General features: G+C 39.7%; 1 protein-coding gene across 1 annotated transcript in view; it reads left to right on the top strand.

The window, feature by feature from the left end:
* The window catches only part of HTR3B (5-hydroxytryptamine receptor 3B), a 28,869-nt gene extending 11,662 nt beyond the window's left edge, over positions 1-17,207 (top strand). Inside the window, 9 exon segments of the mRNA XM_015590093.1 lie at positions 5,621-5,665; positions 5,992-6,101; positions 6,532-6,715; positions 7,196-7,360; positions 15,723-15,930; positions 16,065-16,181; positions 16,184-16,243; positions 16,907-17,005; positions 17,008-17,207. Coding sequence (XP_015445579.1) covers positions 5,621-5,665; positions 5,992-6,101; positions 6,532-6,715; positions 7,196-7,360; positions 15,723-15,930; positions 16,065-16,181; positions 16,184-16,243; positions 16,907-17,005; positions 17,008-17,207 — 1,188 coding nt within the window.
* Positions 17,208-20,105: the final 2,898 nt, after the last annotated feature.

Raw genomic sequence — 20,105 nt, 5'->3', positions numbered from 1 at the left:
TTGACACATTTTATTTCACATGTCTTCATCTTGAATTTACCATTTCTTCTAAGGATGCAATTTTTAGTGATGGAAAGGAATTGAAAATCAAGGAGATTTCATTGATAGTTTATATCAGCCTTCTTACTTATAAATTCCCTGAAAATGTCTTCAAAAATGGTTTCTTTTTTCCTTATTAATACATATTTTAAAATAGCAGCTTTATCGAGATATGATTCATCCACAAAACTAATTCATTTACAGTATACAATTTAGTGGTTTCAGTGTATTCAGAGTTGTGCAACCATCACCACTAATTTCAGAACATTTCATCACTTTAGAAAGAAATGTCATACCGATAGCAGTCCCATCCCACACTTTACCCCCACCAGGCCTAGGGAAACACTAATTTACTTTCTGTCTCTAGAGATTTGCCTTTCTTAGATATTTCATGTAAATGAAATCATACAATCAATGGTCTCTTGTGACTGACTTTTTTCACTTAGCATATGTCTTCAAGGTTCACCCATGTTGTAGCAGGTATCAGTATTTCATTACTTTTTATTGGTAAATAATATTCAATTGTATGGATATACCATATTTTATTTATCCATTCACCAGTTGATGGGCATTTGGGTTACTGCCACTTTTTGACTGTCATGAATAATGCTGCTATGAACATTCCTGCACGGGTTTTTTTTGTGTGAGGACTTATGCTTTTATTCTCTTAGTTATGTACTTCTGTGTGGAATTGATGGGTTATATGGTAACTATGTTTAACATTTTGAGGAACTATCAGACTGTTTTTCAAAGTGGCTCCACCATTTTATAATCCTACTAGCAATGTACCAATGCTCTAATTTTTCTACATCTTTGTTAACACTTGTTATTTTCTGTCTTTTTTATTTTAGCCATCCTAGTGGGGTGAAATAGTATCTCATTGTGGTTCTTATTTGCATTTCCCTAATGACTAATATACTGAGCATCTTTCCATGTGCTCATTGGTGATTCGTACATCTCCTTTGGAGAAATATCTATTGAAGTCCTTTGCTCACTTTTTTAATTACTATTTTTACTTGTGATAAAATATTCATAACATAAAAGTTGCTATCTTAACCATTTTTAAGTGTACAGTTCAATGGTATTAAGTACATTCTCATCATTGTGCAACTACCTCCAAAACTCTTTTCATATTGCAGAGTTGAAACTCTAAGCTCATTAAACATTAACTCCCTATTTCCCTTCTCCCCCTGTCTCTTGCTGTTTCTACAAATTTAACTACTCTAGGCACCCCGTATAAATTGAATCATATAATATTTGTCCTTTTGTGACTGGCTTATTTCACTTAGCATAATGTCTCAAGATTCATCCCTATTGAAGCATGTGTCAGAATATCCTTCCTTTTTAAGGCTGAATAATATTATGTTGTATGTATATATCACATTTTGTTTATCTGTTCATCTGTTAATGGACACTTAGGATACCTCTACCCTTTGGCTATTGTGAATATGCTGCTGTAAACATGGATATATGAATATCTGTCTGAGTCACTGCTTTCAGTTCTTTTGGATATATACCAAGAAATGGAATTGATGGACCATGTGGTAATTTCATTTTTAATTTTTTTTTAGGAACCGCCCCACTATTTTCTATAGCAGCTGCACTATTTTACATTCCCACCAATAGTGTACAAGGGTTCTAATTTATTCACATCCTCACCAACATTTGTTATTTTCTCCTTTTTTTTTTTTTTACTACTAGCCATCCTAATGAGTGCGAAATGGTTTTTCATTGTGATTTTGATTTTCGTTACCCTAATGAAAATCATTAGTCATTAGTGATTGTATTAGTCAGCTCTGATTGCCATTATAAGTACCACAGACTGGGTGGCTTAAGCAACAGAAATTTATTTCTCACAATGCTGGAGTCTGGGAAGTCCAAGATCAAAATTCTAGCTGATTTGGTTCCTGGTGACAACTCTCTTGCTGGCTTTCGGATGGCTGCCTTATCTGTCCTCACATGGAGGAAAGAAAGTGATCTTTCTCTCTTTATCTTCTTCTAAGGCCACCAATCTTATTGGATTAGGGCCTCACCCTTATGACCTCATTTAACCTTAATTATCTCCTAAAAGCCTTCTCCAAATATAGCCACATGAATTTTGGAAGGACACAATTCAGTCCATAGCAGTGATGTTGAGCTATGTGCGTATTGACCATTTATCTGTATAGTCATGCTCCACATAATGATGTTTTGGTCAATGACAGACTGCATGTATGGCAGTGGTCCCATAACATTATAATGGACCTGAAAAATTCCTATCACCTAGTAATGCCATAGCACAACCCATTACTCACATGTTTGTGGCGATGCTGGTGTAAATAAAACTACTGCTCTGAGAGTCATGTAAAAATATAGCACATACGATTATGTACAATTATGGTTAATGATAACAAATGGTTATTTTGCTGGTTTATATATTTACTATATATACTTTTTATCCTTATTTTAAAGAGTACTCTTTCTACTTATAAAAAAAGTTTGCTGTAAAACAGTATGCCATGATATGCTGGCAGCAGCCTCATACATCTTGTGTTACTACAATTTTGGTTTGCATCATTTTCTTTTGTGCTTCATTTAATCTTATGTTGTTTTGTATAGTAACATGCTATACAGGTTTGTAGCCTAGGAGCAATAGGCTATACCATAAGCATAGGTGTGTATTAGTTATATCATCTAGGTTTGTGTAAGTGTACTCTATGATGTTTGCACGATGATGAAATTACCTAATGACGCATTTCTCAGAATGTATCTCCATTGTTGAGCAGTGCATGACTATATATCTCTTTTGGAAAAATGACTTCAGTTCTTTGTCCATTTTTTTTCTGTATGGGATTTTCTCATAGAGAAATTGAATTTCGTCCTTACAGTCAAAAAGAAATCAACTGGAATTGTATTTAACGATGAAGTCAATAAAAGTTACATAAATCATGTGATCTTCAAAGTCTTTGTAAATGTCTTTTTGAGTATTTTGTTTTGAATATTAAGATTTTCTTGTGAAATACAAAATTTCAGGTTATGTTTACTACAATACTTTCTCCTCAATTTGTTACAGTTTGTATGATCAAATTTATCATTTGGAAAACTAATATTGTATTGTAAGTGGCTGCTTAAAGTCACTAAGAATTATAGTGCTTTCCAAAGCCCTTAGGCCCTTTTTGTGACTGAAAATCAAGTTGTTCTTTTCTTTTTAAAAAAATTTTTATTTATTTAAGATAAAAAAAAAGCCAACTCACCCATTTCTCCTACTCCCCACCTCCTGTCTTTTGCAACCACTAATCTATTCTCTGTGACTATGAGCTTGTTTTTTTATTGTTGTTTTTGATTTTTAGATTTCATGTATGAGTCATACAGTATTTGTCTTTGATTTATTTCACTCAGCATAATGCCCTCAAGGTCCATCCATATTGTTGCAGATGACATGATTTTATTCTTTTTATGGTTGAGTAATATTCCATTGTGTATATATATATACCAAAATTCCTTTATCCATTTATCCATCAATGGACACTTAGGTTGTTTCCACATCTTGGCTATAGTAAGTAATGAACACAGGGGTGCATACATCTCTTTGAATTAGTGTTTTCATTTTCTTCGAATAAATACCCAGAAGTGGAATTGCCAGATCATATGGTAGTTCTATTTTTAGTTTTTTGAGGGAACTCTAAACTCCATACTGTTTTGCACAGTGGTCGCACCAATTTACAATCCCACCAACAGTGCGCAAAGATTCCCTTTTCTCCATGTCATCTCAAAAACTTATTATTTCTTGTCTTTTTTTGATAATAGCCATTCTAATAGGTGTGGTTTCATTTCATTATGTTTTTATTTGCATTTCTCTGATAATTAGTAATGTTGAGCATCTTTTTTTTTTTTTGTATCCATTTACACTATTTATATCTTCTTTGGAAAGATGTCTATTCAGACCTTCTGCCCGTTTTTTAACTAGTTAAACAATTTTTTTTTTTTTTTTTTGCTATTGAGTTGTATGAGTTCTCTATATATTTTGGATACCAGCCCCTCAGCCCCTTATCAGATATACAATTTGCAATTATTTTCTCCCATTTAGTAGATTGCCTTTTGGTTTTGTTGCAGAAGCTTTTTATTTTTATATAGTCTCATTTGTTTATTTTTGCTTCTGTTGTTTTTGCTTTTGGTGTCAGATTAAAAAAATCATCACCAAGACTTATGTCAAGGAGATTACCACCTATCTTTTCTTCTAGGAGTTTTATGGTTTGAAGTTCGACATTTTTTAATCCATTTTAAGTTAATTTTTGAGAGTGGTGTAAGATAGACTTCCAGATTCATTCTTTTGCAGGTCTAATTTTCCCAACTCCATTTATTGAAGAGACTATCTTCTCCCCATTGTATATTCTTTGTGGTAAATTAATTGACTGTGTAAGTGTGAGTTTATTTCTGGGCTCTCTATTCTGTTCTATTGATCTATGTGTCTGTTTTTATGCCAAACCATACTGTTTTAATTACCATAGCTTTGTAATATAGTTTGAAATCAGAAAGCATCATGCCTCCAGCTTTATTCTTTCTCAAGATTGCTTCGGCACTTCAACCATTTTTAATTTGGCTTGTTTGTTTTTTTGTTGTTGAGTTGTAAGAGTTATTTATATATGCTGGATACAAGCTCCTTTCCAAATATGTGATTTTAAGATATTTTCTCCCCTTCTGTGAGTTGTTTTTTACTTCTTGATAATAACCTTTAAAGCATAAAAGATTTTAATTTTGGTGAAGTATCATTTATTTTTTATTCTGTTGCTTGTTCTTGTGGTGTCATATCTAAGAAGTTGTTACCTAATTCAAAGTCATGAAGATGTACTCTTGTATTTTCTCTAAGAGTTTTATAGTTTTAGCTCTTACATTTAAATTTATAATCTATTTTGGCTTAATGTTTCATATCATATATTTCTTTTTAATCTTTAAGATCATAGTAGTTTAGAATATTCTTTACTAGTTTAGATATGAAAAAATTAGTAAAGAGGTTTTTTTTGGTTGTTTTTTTTTAGGAGTCTTCTTAAAAAGATGATCACTGACTCATTGCAGACATGGGACATCATATCTATTTATACCATCAAAAATATACCTCATCTGCATAAGCTAATTCAGTGTGTTTTATAAGAAGAGAAATTCAAACATAAGGTAACTTAGGAATGGCTGCCAATAGCAGCTGAGATAACACTCATTAAAAGAGTATGAATAATATCTTGATTACAAGTAAAATCTTGGTTTCATCTTTTTAGCCCCAAATTGGCTAAGACTACATATCATTTTTTAGTCTGATTAATGGCAAAGTAACTAATTAGAGTCAGAAAGAGATTAGCAAATTATTCAAGATGTCAAGTGCAGTCAAAGTGCCATTTTGTCATCGATAATATAGTAAAGCTCATAGCGACAGGTGTGTATAATAAATAGGAACTGAAAATACTCAGATCTTGAATTGTCAAGGTAATGTTTTTAAAATCAGCATTATTTAGATTTGATTTTTTTTTCTCTGAATTATCATACTGTAGAATTGGGCTTTGGTTTAACTGACATGCTAATATTTGGTGTGTATTTTCTTTTTGCTTTGCAGGATGTACAGAATCAAAAATTAAAGACAAGCATATGGTACTGTGAGGTAAATGATTGTTTCTTTCCATGCGTACTGCACTCTTGATCTTGATCTATTGAAAAATATTATTATTTTAAGGAATAGATATTATCTTTGTGTCAACAGTTCCTTAGATCTGCGACAAACCTAATTTATTAGAATTCATATCATTGTATGGCCATAATTTCTGGTTGGGTCTACCATCTTTAGGAGTTCGATGGGAAACTTTCTCTCCTAATAATAGTACCAGCAGGCTGATCAATTGGGTTATTCAACCAAATCCCCCTTCAGTTCTTTAATAAGGTTGACATTTCCTCTTTTTGACAAGTTGCCTTTTGGGCTACTCCTAACAGGTTTGGGATGATGAATTTTTATCCTGGAATTCCAGAATGTTTGATGATATTAGAGAGATATCCCTACCTCTAAGTGCCATTTGGGCCCCTGATATCATCATTAATGAATTGTCAGTGTGCCAGGTATATTTCTGTGGGGTTTAGACTGCTAGGAATATTCAGGCCATTTTCTGCCTATTTTTACTCATTGTTGCTATTTTTTGTTTCTCAGCTTGAAGAAGAGCATATTGTTAGGAATATTCCAGTTAAAATATCATGAGTTGACATCATTTATGATACAGATTTGATTATTAGAGCTTAAGGTTACTCATGGATTTTTTTTTGTGTTATAATGGTAGCAAGTGAGTTAATTTATGAGGTTGTCATTGCTGCATTCACCCATCTTCGCTACAATGAATAATCTCAGGGAGAAGTGAGTCTGTCCTTGCACTTCTAGGCTATTCGTGGGTGTCACGGACACTATCATCTCATAATCAGTTCCATGTATTGAACCATCCAAAGCTCTCTGTGTAACAACGAGGTCTTTTGTGTTTCATATAGCATGAACATTGAAAGATTACCTGACCTTCCTTATGTTTATGTGAGCTCATCTAGGACCATTAAGAACTCCAAGTTCATCCAGGTGGTCTCTGCATGCAGTTTAGAGACATATGCTTTTCCATTTGATATCCAGAATGGCAGCCTAACCTTCAATAGCATTCTACACACAGATAAACTGTGAGAGGTACAGTCTTCTTGTGGGAAACATACCTGTGATGAGTTGGCACGCATAGGTGAAATTTTATTATGCCACTTCTCAGGTTTATTCTTGCATATAATTGACTTTTTACAAATCGAAATCTCTTTTTGTAGTTACTTAGCTCCTGCTGTAACTCAGACCAAATATAGAGTTGTGCCCAGATGTATAGCCTATTGCAGCTGTTGGTTTGGGAATACAACATTAGGCCTCTACTGCCACTGGGAACATTATAAAAGTCACATGAGCAGCTCCATCATTCTATGAATAGTGGAATCTAAACCCTATATTCATAGTTGGTATTTTTTTTTCATGGCTAGAAAGATTTTATTTCACAACTCTACCCATAATTCAAAACGGTTATATTGAATCCCATCTCAGCAAGACTGTACATGTAGAGGCAGGAGTAAAAGGAAGGATTTGATGTTGGTGCTTCTCTCTCTATGTGGAAGTCAATTGTTTCTGTAGTTTTCAGTGGAAAATGTAGACTTAGCCTTCTTGAGGAGCAGAGAAGACATTAAGCATGACAAAAAGTCATTGTTGAATGATAGTGTGTGGGAGCTTTTTTCTGTGTCCTCAACATACAACATCCTGCAGAGCAGCGGTGGACATTTTTCACTGATTCAGTTTCACGTGGGTCTTTCACCTTCCTGTCCCTGTTGCCTACTTCTCTGAAATCTTTGGCTTTCTCTGCTGAGAAATCTCTGCTCTGTTGCATATTCTCATTCATTATCATCTAAGAACTGCCGATACAGATGGCTCTGGACATCCACTTGCATTCTGGCTTTTCAGAGACCACAGGTTTATTCACAGATCCTGAACTTCTGCTATCGATTCTCCATGTGTGAATATGAAGAGAATGCTTTTCAAACGCCAGACACCTGAACCCCTCCAGCACAGTAGGAATCCTCAAGCCTTTCAGTACATGCTAACATCCTCACTTCCAATTGCTTCTGAGAGAAAACAAAAAAACGAAAAGAAAACCCACGCACAACAATAAGAAATTGGGAGAAGAGTGTCTCTTCAACATTATTGTACTGTTTTTAACCGAGTAAATTATTAATTCCAGATGCAGATGCATAAAATTACCATATTACTAACTTGAATGTCTTGAGGGGTTAACTAACAAATCACCTGCAGGATCGTCACAGACCACTGGTGGTTTCCAGATCAGAGAGAACAACTTCTCTTAAAGGATGTGATGAAAACCCAAACTTCTCAGATGCACCACCAGGAATGCTCTTGGTTGCACTGTTCACAGAGAAATTTGTCCAGCAGGGCCCTGGCTGGGGGCGGGGAGGAGGAGTGGTTAGGACACTGAAACTGCCTTGCACTTCCAGGACAGCCATTCTCCCTTCCCTGACCCTCCTGGCAAACCATCCTGATATGAAGGCTGCAGCAAGTTCATGCAACCAGTAGATTCACTTTATTAGTATTCAGCTCCACTTTTCTGCACAAAATCAGCTAGTGGTGATAGTATTTGGAAGGAGGAGGGAATCCTTTATGCCAGGTAATAGATTTGATTGAAAAATAGAGACTATAGACAGATCAGGATTGCACACAGATGAATTCTCCTGAAAGTAAACCTTTTGAATAAGAAGGAAAATTCAGACTAGACTAAGGCACTATGGTTACAATGGATAATTATAAGCTAAGGGGTTGTGGTGATGAAATAAGCTATTATCGAGGGCACAGATGCCCCTCCATTGGTTAAAAGTGTTGTATGCAGCTTTCCAGCAAAGCTCTTGTTATAGTGGAGCCTCTTAGAAAAAGCTGTAGTTTGAACCTGACTAATGTATAACTCTGAGTACTAGCTAATTGCAACTCATACCTTCCTAGTAGTGGGGTTTAGGTTCTTACCTATTCTGCTTGGGGTTTAGCAAAGCTTGCATTGTGGCTTGTTTGTCCACTTTTTTTAGCGAGAGGATGGGAGGGGAAAAAAAGAAAGCTTTTTTAATTTCAATGAGTTTCTTGGCTAAGAGTAAACACCTCATTAATTTTAAAGATATCAGCCTGCAAACATTATTAATGCAGCCCGAATAATGGAGAGCATTAAAGGCAAATGTGAGGGAGTAGCACGTGCAAGGTGGAAAACAGTCACCTACCAAGCACTCTGGAGAACGCTGCACACACCATTACCTACACTGCACGGAGACGAACAAAGGCAAAAGATGGGGCTGGCAAACAGGATCATGCGCGTGCTCGTTCTCTCTCTCTCTCTCTCCATAGTGCAGCCATTATTTGTAGATACATGTCACCTTTCACCCTAAATACTAATTTGCCTTTTCAACAGTGGGCAAAAGGTTTTCTATGTACTAGTTCCATTTTAAATATGATGAGCTGAGGCATAAACAATTAAAGAGAAGGCTTCCCTAGATCTCAGGAAACAGGGTCTCAATACTTTGTTCTCTTCACTGCCATGCTTTTTCTCCATTTACTGGAGGTGGGCAGAGATACGTTTTATGCTCTCAGAGCTTTTCCTTCGATCCCTTTGCCCTGGTGGCTGTGGTAGGTTATCCAGCAGGGCTAGATTCCACCCAGGCCTTCTGGAACAGAGTAGGGAAGGAATCTTGAGTAGAGTCATAGATCATATTTGGTAGGACAGGGAACCAGACTTAGGAGCTTAAAGAAGATTCAGTGACTATCATAGTTCTTTGCTTCCCTCAAACTCTTTCAGTCTCTATGCTTCCCCAGTCCTGCTATGTGCACCACGGCTGGGCTCATGTTCTCTTACTTTGTATCAGACATACTGTTCTAAATTTAGCAACTGAGGCACCCCAGTGTCCTTCAACAGCCCTTGGCCAATGATGGGAAATTTAGAGCCCAGTTCCATTTGAACTTTGGGCTTGCCAGGTTCCTGACAGCAAAGAGCCATCTCCCTCTTAATCTAATCACCAGTTGTGTCCCAGTCCAGGATACCCAGCAGGGAGTTGAGGAGAGGTGAGGCAGACAGGAGGAACAATGATCTATTTGAAATATGTCATTGCTCTGGGCCTTGTGTACACTGCTGCCATTGAAACAAAATCAAGTGTTCTGGATGCCCCGTTGGCTCCAGCTAATGTGCAATCATAGCTGCTGGCTCTAGGACACGTATTGTTTATTAAAGGGCACCACTGATGTTTTGGAGTCAGGGTGCATTCCCCAGGGGGCCCAGAGCAGAGGTACTTCTGCCTATAAGGATATCTGTGTGCAGCTGGGCACCCGATCCAGCAGCCATGGAAGGGGAGGTTTCCTCCAATACATTATTGGAGGTGCTGGTTCCCAGAAACAGCAGGGTAAGCGTTCAATTTCTGTATGGCAGTGGTGTTTGTTTGTTTGTTTGTTTGTTTGTTTGTTTTAAGAATGAGGGTAGAAGTGGAAGGAGGTAGGAATAAAATTTAAGAATTCATACTGGATGAAAAAGGGTGGGCAGCTGTGGGAACTAAAGTGAATCCATCCATAGATCTCACACTAAGTAAAGTGTTCATTTGGGCAAGAATTGGGGGGCCCACAAGGGACTTCTAGAAAAATGCAGGAGGGGCAATTGGGAAAGAAAGGTGCCTCATTTATCCTTTTTTGTTGACATAATTTTCTTTCTCGTTTAGAGTCATTTTGTTGAGATATCTATTGAATGCTTCTCATAAACTTGATAGAAGATCCTTGTGAGTGCCAGATCATCAGTGGGAGAGAGAGAGAGGGAGAGAGAGAGAGAGAGAGAGAGAGAGAGAGAGAGAGAGAGAGAATTTAGAACCCTAGAAATATTTTCAGAGTTACTCAAGTAATCCTGGAATCATGGACTCTGCTCATTCTCATCTAGCTCGAGCTATGGTCCAGGTTTAAGAAACTCTCACTCTAGTACAAGGATCTTACTTAAATGGCAGTAACTTTCCCATTCTTTCTGAATTAAGAATGTTGGGAGGGGCTTGGGAGAAGAGGAAAATGGGCTTTGGTATGAGCCGTGAGTCTGGGCGTCAAAATTTCAACTATGTCATAAAGACGGTCATGCAAAATTGAGTACTGGTGGGGTCTACCATCAAGGAGGCAATTAGTGGCTAACCTTGGGGCCTATTCCATCTCCAAGGAGCTCTCCACACACACATTCTGAATTAGATTGATCTCTTTCATTAACAACAATAGGCTCCAAAATACCTTTGTGTACTTATTATTACCTGGCTTTAATGGATAATGAAATTGTGGCATAATATTGCTAACACCTGAAGGGTGTCTAATGGAGAACATGGACTGAAACTAAAGTGCTTTTTCTTCCCTTTCTGTGGAATTTAAAGGCACCAGCTCCTTTAGTCCATTAAAAATGATGGGCTCTAGGTAGGGGCAGTTTCGCAGAGAGCAGTGTCTCACTGAGTTGGTGACATCCCTTCCCCCCAGAATGAGCAGAGATTGCTGCCTCTGGCATGGCCTCAGAGGGCTGACCTCAGTAGGAGAGCCCCCATGTGGGCTAACTCCACGATCCCACCCCATAGAACTACAATGCAACTAACCAAACATCTTTTGAGCTCTTATCTTTGACAGGCTCAATGGTAAGCACTAAGACACAAACATGAATAAAACAAGGCTCCTGATACTATTATACGCCTCAAAATCTTCCCAGGGAGACATAATAACAATAACCACAAATGGAGCATTTTCTCTATGTCAGGCACCATTTTAAGGGCTTGTACATATAATCCTCACTTCTGTATGAAGTGGGTGCTCTAAGTATCTGTAGTTTTACAAATGGCTGAATTGGGGTGCAGAAAAGTTATGCAACTTACCCAAGGCTACAGTGTGACTGATGGAGCCTAGAATTGAACCCAGGCAATCTGACTCCAGAAACTATGTGCCTAATTCTATATGATAATTACACAAAATTAAACATAATCCCATCTATTTCAGCCCATTCTTTGGCATCTGTCCACTGTGTTCCTAGTGCTGCCATAACAAAGTAGCACAAACTGGATGACTTTAAACAACAGAAATTTATTCTCTTACAGTTTTGGAGGCTAGAAGCCTGAAATCAAGGTGTCAGCAGGGTTGGTTTCTTCACAGGCTCTGAAGGAGGATCTGTTCCTTGCCTCTCTCCTAGCTTCTGGTGGATGACTGTGATCCTTGACATTTCTTGGCTCCTAGATGTGTCACTCCAATCTCTGCTTCTATCGTCACATGGCCTTCTCCTTTGTGTGTCTCTTCTCTTCTTAAAAGCAAACTAGTCATATTGGATTAAGGGCATGCCTTCTCCAGTAAGACCTTGTCTTAACTAACTAGACCTGCAATGATCCCATTTCCAAATAAGTCACATTCTGAGATTCCAGGAAGGACAGAATTATTGGGCAGGGCAGTGGGGTGCATTATTCAATCCAGAATAGTCCGCCAACCTCTGGCTTCCAAAAATTTATGTCTGTCCCACATGTAAAATACATTCATCCTATGACAATAGCCCCAAACATCTTAACTCATTTCAGCTCCAACTCTAAGACCAAAATATCATCTAAATATAAACTCAAACATATCTAAATCTCAGCATCTAAATCAGGCATAGACTCTGGGTATGGTCCATTCTGAGGTAAACTTCCTCTCCATCTGCAGACTCGTGAAACATCTAACCACCACAGTTTGGGTCCTCATCCCATAAGACAGGGTAGGGGAGAGGTGTAAAGGATGAGACCTGTCCTACTGACAGTCCTAACTCCGATATTTAGGATAGTGCTTGACACTCTGTTCATGCTCAATTAATGTTTCTTGAACAAGGGAATAAAGGGCTTTTGAAAATCAAATGAGATAATGAATACACAACTGAAAACTGTGTGATAAAATTAGTATTTCTTTAGGCTGCACTGGTCTCGTAGAGAAAATTTGCCTAGTCCATAACATTGCCCCCTATGTCAGCCCCAAGGGAAAAGGCAGATTCTCTGTTCTTGAAGAAAACTAAAACTGTAGGTACTGTTTGATCTGTCCTAAGAGTGGCAACATCCTTGCTAAAGGTAAGAGAATGGATGAGGTAGTTTTAGAGGGCCTATCTTTTTAAAAGCCAAACAGACAGGAGAGTTTTCTGCTTTGTGTTACAGCAGAAGCACATTGTCTCTCCTTGTACCTATGTTCCCCCTCTACTTTCAGCTACTGTTGATATTCAGTGAGAAATATCCTCCTGGCAGGACCAGCTACATAATTTGTGGGACCTAGTGCAAAGTGAAAATGCAGGGCCTCTTGTTAAAAAATTATTAAGAACTTCAAAATGACACCGGCAGAGCATTAAACAAAGCGCAGGGCCCTTCTAAGTGTGGGGGCTCTGTGCAACTGCACGGGTTGCACGCTCGCCCATGAAGCCGGCCTGCCTCCCAACCTCTCAGCTCTTGTCACACCTCTCCTCTGGTAACTGCACTTTCTTGGAAATCAGAGGTCCCGAGGAGCCACACCACCCACCCTTGGTTCTGACTCAAATTTACATTCACTGTCTACATCAGCCTCTGGATGGAAAGGAGTCATCTCAGCATGCGCTATTTACAGAGGAACTTTAAAGAGTACAACAGATCATCTCAACTGTACCCAAGATGTTTGGCAAGGCAAAAGTAAGCTGCCCTTTTACATAGGAAAAATCGAGGCATGGACAGGTTAAATACCTTCACCTGGTGTTGCTTGAACAAGCACATGTAGGCACTGGAACCCTGTTCCCTTGACTACATCTGGTTTCTTTCCACTTAACCAATGTGCTTATCTGCAGTTTCCTTTAGGGAGGTATTCTTTTATTTTTCATCCCCTTCATGTAATAGCTGCCATGAAGTCTCTAGGAGGTCTTCTACTCCTACCCACCAGAGACAGCAGGCGTGGTCACCCCCCCACCCACCATCTCATATGGCTAGATCACCCATAGTTTAGGCTGGGACCACAGTACAGGACCCCTGTGGGCTCTGACCACTTGGATCTCTTCTTGCTGCCCCCTCCTAACCACAGCCAGCTCAGTCACAGCATGATGAAGGGAGCTGGAGAGGTGCGGGTTAATGACGGTTCATTTTGTTGTTGTTTTTCTTGTTGATTGCATCTTGGTAGAAATGTGTTTTAACGAAATTATTGCAAAGCAGTGAGTGTCGCTTTGGTTTGAGTATTTGCAGCCAATTATGTTCAATGTGAAAGACAACAGCCAGGCTGCAATCCGCCAAATGGCTCTGGCCTGTCAAGCTCCACTGAGTCGGTATCTGCACTCAGACCCAATGGCTGGGGGGCCCCCACTCTCATCAGCAAGATGATGTCTGGTCTTACCTAGCCAAGCCATTCCCTTGCCACCTTCTGTACCATCCCTGGCCTCTGTCTCGGTTCATTTCTATGTGATTCTCTTCCAGAGCAGGTGACAGAGGTGAGCAAGAAGAACCCTGAACTCAACTCAGAAGTCTGGTCAGATCAAGAGTTATAGCTATGCTGTATGAGAAAAGAACACTGGGTTTAGAATCAGCTCTGCCACTTACCTTACTTAAGGGGGCTGAGCTTTATTTGTTAAAATTTATAATGTGGGGATATTATATTACCTCCCAATAAGCTTGCAGTGAAGATTTAACCACATCACATGCAGTAAAGCATCTAGTGTACTCTCTAACATATAGAAAATTTTCAATCGTTTAGTAAATCAGAGAAATGGGATATTTCAGACATCATTTTTTCCCAAATTCAACAACAAAGGGCCCAGTCCATTCATTTGTTTAGTAAACATTTATTGACTATCCACTATAAAATAGGTGTTATCTCTGACTCTGCAAGAGATTAAAAAAACATCACTGCTTTCACCATCAAAGGGCCCTGTCATTCCCTGGTTTCTCTCCAGGAAGGATGAGAATAGTTAGTGTTTACTAAAGATACTTCTTCTCACCATCTCAGAGAAGCTAGATGTAAAAAAAAAAAATGACAGCAACAATCATAATAATTTAATGAGACTAATTCCCAGCTACAAAAGCCACTTAGCATCTCTGTGAGCCCAGCTGTACTACGGTCATCACTGGATATCTTCAACTGGCCCCTGATGCCTTCAGCTGGCCCCTGATGCAGATTCGTTTTCATTTTCCTCTGCCTTTGTGCTCCTGGAGACTTGAGCTGGGGCCTGCAGAGATGGGATCCCTGGTCATGTTTGGCCAGTAGGGGATCAGGGGAGCAGTGGGAGAAGATTGGAGTGAATGGGGTGCTTATCTCTCCATGTTCCTTTCTGTGGAGTTGCCACCAGGCTGAATGTGTCCTTAGGAGGAAGATACAACTCCTGTCCAGCAGCCCTCTCCACATGGCTTTCCCCTCAGGTCCCAGTCATGTTCCTAGTCCCTGGCCCCTTAATGTGTTTTAACGAAATTATTGCAAAGGTAGGAACAGCTTATCCAGTCCACTCAAATCTCTGGGGCACTGCTCTCCTTCTTGTCATTTCCCTATCCCCTCCCACACCTTATAAACAGCCTATTAAGCTCTTCTCAAATTTCCCAATTTAATTGTGCTATTCCTGCCCTGACTCCAACAGATACACAGGTGCTAAGGAGCTTGCATTCCAAGTAAGAAGATAGACTAAACCAAAAATAATACAGTATGTTACATAGTAAGTGGTTTAAGAAGAAAGATTTTGGTGTAAGACCTGGTTTTAAAACAGTTTCTCACTCACCAGCTATGTGAGTTTTGAAAAGCAATTCATCTCTATGAACCTCAGTTTCCTTATTTATAAAATAAAGATAATAATATCCAGCCCTTAGAGTTGCTGTGAGGATTGAATAAGACAAAACATATGAAACATTTTGTCTGGTGCCTGGCAAACAGCAAGTGCTAAATAAATAGTAGCTTCTTATTATAATTATTAATATTAATATTAGCTCTATGTAAAAGTTTGAAATATTTTTCTACTTTCTAAACCACAAAATAGTCTTCTATTTCTAAACTACATAGACTTTTCGTATTATACAAAAAATTGGGATTTCAGGGTGAGTTCTTGGCTGTGGGTTTGGCCAAGCATTAGTCCATCGGCTTACATCTTCTTCTCAACAGATACCTTCTCCCTGGCCAGGTAATGATTCGCAGACACCTGCTGGTCTACCTCATGAGCCTGCTGATTCCCAGCATCTTCTTCATGCTCGTGGACCTGCGCTTCTACCTACCCACAACTTGCCGTGCCAGGATTGTGTTCGAGACCAGCATACTGGTGGGCTACACTGTCTTCAGGGTCAACATGTCCGACAAGATGCCACAGAGCGCAACAAGCGCCCCTCTAATTGGTAAGCAGCCTTGGGGTCACTGGACACCCACCTTATCTGACTCCTGTCAAAGATCTGCTTTTGCATTTCAGCTTGGGGAGGGAGAAGCCCCCGAGGCTGCAGCTAATTCCACCTTCTCCCGTTCCTTCCCTCAGGGGTCTTCACAGTCTGTATGGCCTTCTTGGTTCTCAGCTTATCTATGTCCATCTTGTTGGTCAAATTTCTTCACGACCAGCGGTACAGTTGGCAGGAGTGGCCCCTCTTGTGCCTTCAAGAGACACTGATGCTGATTGGCCTAGAATGGATCCCAAGGCCCAGCTTGCTGGGATGACAGGTTTGTGAGAAGCTCTGAGGTCCCTACCCTGTTTTGCTTTATCACCCTCAGCACGAGCTCCCATTGGTGAAACACCAAGTCATGTGTCCAGCTGTGTGAAAATTTGAAACACCTGCCTCTTAGCCTCTGCACTGCATTTCACATGACCTCTCTGGAGATGGAAAGCTGCCTCCTGCTGGCTTTCTAGAAAGTCTCATTTTAGTTTGGAGGTCATATCTTTAATCCCCTTAGCTTGTTTTATTTTCTAGGTTCAACCAAAAACATAAAGTGACTGAGCCATTGACTCCAGAATAGTAGTGCCATACGCAATGCGTGTATATATCTTTAGATTCTAGTAGCTTAATATGAAAAGGTTTAAGAATGATCCCAGCCACTAAAGCTGCAACTGAGTCAACATGGGCTGGTCCTTAGCTCAGAAAATCTCTAGATGGATTTAGCCTAGACTCCTTACAAACACAGTTCTGCCATGTTCTCCGGGGCTTACTTCAGCACAGGCTTGCCTCCCCTCAGTAAGTAGGGAGAGAGTCCCCAACCCCAACTCAACCCTCTGCCAAGTTTTGCCCATAATCTTCCTTAAAGGATGAGGCCATTAGCCTCAGTGGAAAGTCCGGGAGGACTTTGATGGCACCTCATTCACCTAAGGTATTTTTCTCTCTCACACAGAGTCCCCTGTCTGTTGAGACCACCAGGCTCAGTAAGGCACCCTGAATGAAGTCTTATCCCAGCTTCAATCTATCAGCAACTACTTCTGAACCCAAGACCAGGCTGGCTGGCCCTCCTGGAACACTTTGACCACCTGCTCTTTCGAGGCTACCTTGTCATGCTGGGACTCTACACCATCACCCTGTGCTCCCTCTGGGTGCTTGGAGTGGCTTGTGAAGATCAAAGTCGGCTGGTCTCAGTCAATGTGCTCTCACAGCACTTGGGGAAATCTGAAATTGGAGGGGAGAAACAGTGGGTTTAAAAGCTCTCCAGCCCCTGTTGCCTCTTTTCATTCAGTCCAGGTATGCACACCTAATTTTATCAATAGCTCATTAGGTGTGCATACCTGGACTGAATGAAAAGAGGTCATGATAAAAATGGTCATGATAAAAATGCATAAACAGTACAAGGTATATAGTGAAAAATACGCCTGACTCCTTATCTGAGTTCACTCCCCAAAGTGACCACTATTAGCAGTCTCTTTCAGAAAATTTCTAGGCACGTACAAGCATACATGTATGTTTTAGCAGGTTTTGTTTTTGTTTTTTTTTTTAAGCGTAGTATCCCTTCATTTCCCAATCCTTGCTTGGTTACTCATTTAGTCAGTCATTCAACAAAATCTTTATTGAGTGTCAAATTCTAGGCATTGTATTAGGTACACCAGAAAATAAGTTAGTCACAGAACATTTTTCACTTGACTTGATTCCTGAGGTCAACCTTATATCAACCAAAACACAAAATTCCACCATATCAGTATCCTGAAGCTCTTGTTCCACTATCCCAGTTGAGTCCATCTTCCCCTGCGCTGCCTCAGCAGTGCATTACTATGGCACTGGGAGTCAGGTGCCGAGGCTTCCAGGCCCAGCCTAGCACATTTAGTCAATACACACCATGGATAAGGCACTGAACTGGAAGATAGGTTTAATGCATGGCCCTTGGTTCAAGAAATTTATAATCTGCTATCTTTGTATTAGTCTGCTTGGGCTGCCATAGCAAAATACCACAGACTGAGTAGCTTAAACAGAGATTTATCTCCTTACAGCTCTGGAGTCTAAGTCCAAGATCAAGATGATGGCAGGGTTGAGGCCTCTCTCCTTGGCTTGTAGGTGGCTACCTTTTCCACATGTCTTCACATGGTCTTTCCTCTGTATGTGTATCTGCATTCAAATTTCCTCTTGTTGGTTTCTTCTGAGGCCTCTCTCTTTGGCTTGTAGGTGGCTACCTTTTCCGCGTGTCTTCACATGGTCTTTCCTCTGTGTGTGTATCTGCATTCAAATTTCCTCTTATTAAAAGAACAATAGTCATATTGGACCCGCACTAATGGCTTCGTTTAACCATAATTATTTCTTTATAGACCCTATCTCCAAATACAGTCATATTGTGAAGTACTGGGGGATTAAGGATTTCAACATAGAATTTTGGGGAGACACAAGTCAGTCCATTACACTGATGTGATTGTGGAGGCTGAAAAATCCAAAATCTTCAGGGTAGACCAGCAGGCTGGAGACCCAGAGAAGAGTTGTGACTTGAGTCTAAAGGCAGTTTGCTGGCAAGGTTTCCTCTTTTTCTGGATAGATCCGTCTTTTCCCGTTAAAGCCTTTAAATGATTGGATGAGGTCCACCCACGTTTTGAAGGATAATCTGTTTTACTCAAACTCCGATTTAAATGTTTATTCTATTTTAAAAATAAAAAAAATACCTTCACAGAAACATCTAGAATGTTTAACCAAATATCTAGGTACTGTGGCCTAGCCAAGTTGACACATAAAATTAACCATCACAGTTCCAATGGCCCCTTAGCTTTCTACCTATGCCCACAGCTACTTGTTCAGAACAGAAGAGCTCTGATCACCTGGCACCTGAGTAACTAATCAATTTCTGACTCATACTCTTCAGTAGCCAAATCTGTATTAATTGGTCTATCTTTTGTCTTCATAACCTGAATCCTAAGGTTAGAATTCAAGCCTTCTGTGAAATTTCCCTCCCCTTATATTTGACTTTCTTCACTTCTCATTCTTCCTATTATAGAGTCTTCAGTCTAGCCAAGCCAACTTGCTTGCCACCCTGTTCAGGAAAGGCTTTATTTACACCTAAGTCTCTACTTTTAGTTGGCATACTCTTCTTTGTTTCACCAACCTGTATGTCGCTGAGAACCCTGCTCAAAACATCCTTATTCCCCCAACCTTTTTCACCTGATCGTCTCATGACTCTGTCCCTCTTCTCTATCTTTAGTCTGACATTACCTTTTATCCTTCTCCCTTTGAACATTTTATAGCTCTGTGTATGTTTGTGTGCGCATGTGCATCATTTATCAGATAGATCACACACTACTAGAATTGTAATCTCGTTTTCCATTTCTAGTTTATCTCTCATCTCTGCTCAGGTCCATATAGAGTTTTGCTTATGGTGATTCTGCAATAACTATCACAGAACAACTTATTCTAGCTCCTTGATGATGGCGGACATATTTCTAGTGTGTTTTCCCAAGTCTAAAGGACAAAATCTACCAGTCCCTCAGTGTCACCCAGTCAGGGCAGCCATCAGGAGTTGATGGGTTGTGTGTTTTCCCAAGTCTAAAGGACAAAATCTACCTAAGGTCAGATACCCAGTCCCTCAGCATCACCCACTCAGGGCAGCCATCAAGAGTTGATGGGCAGAAGAACCCACTGGGTTAAATGACAGTCATCTCTCCTAATGCTGCCACAAAAGACACAAAAGTCCAAAGTCGTTTTCTAGAAACTTTTTCCAGCACTAAAATTGCCTTTAAAAAAATCTGCTCCCCTTCACTCCCCCCTGAAGAAAAAGAATTTAAATTCAAACAGCCTTTACCTGCATCCTCCTTCTCTCATTACCTCCCAGTTAGTGCTCAACGCCAATTGTCCATGAAATTCCACTGCTGCTGTTAATGAAATGAGGAACATAAGAAGTTTGTGAACAGGAAGTGTCCACTCAAACATCCACCTGTTTCCCTCCTCACTTCCTACTTTCTGCTACTGGCTTCCTCTGCCTGGACCTGCTCAGTTAGCCTCTAAATTGATCCCTATATCTCTCTTCACGTACTCATTTATGAGAGGAAGAAAAGGTCTGCAATGAACTCCCTACTATGGAGTCTCCTTCCTTTCCAACCGTGTCTTGGAGAAAGCACCTGATTTTGGCCCTG

The sequence above is a fragment of the Pteropus alecto genome, unplaced genomic scaffold, assembly GCF_000325575.1.
Source record: "Pteropus alecto unplaced genomic scaffold, ASM32557v1 scaffold224, whole genome shotgun sequence".
In the NCBI taxonomy this organism is placed as follows: Eukaryota; Metazoa; Chordata; class Mammalia; order Chiroptera; family Pteropodidae; genus Pteropus; species Pteropus alecto.
The sequence above is the reverse complement of the archived record's forward strand: the minus strand, read 5'-3'. Positions and strand labels throughout refer to the sequence as shown.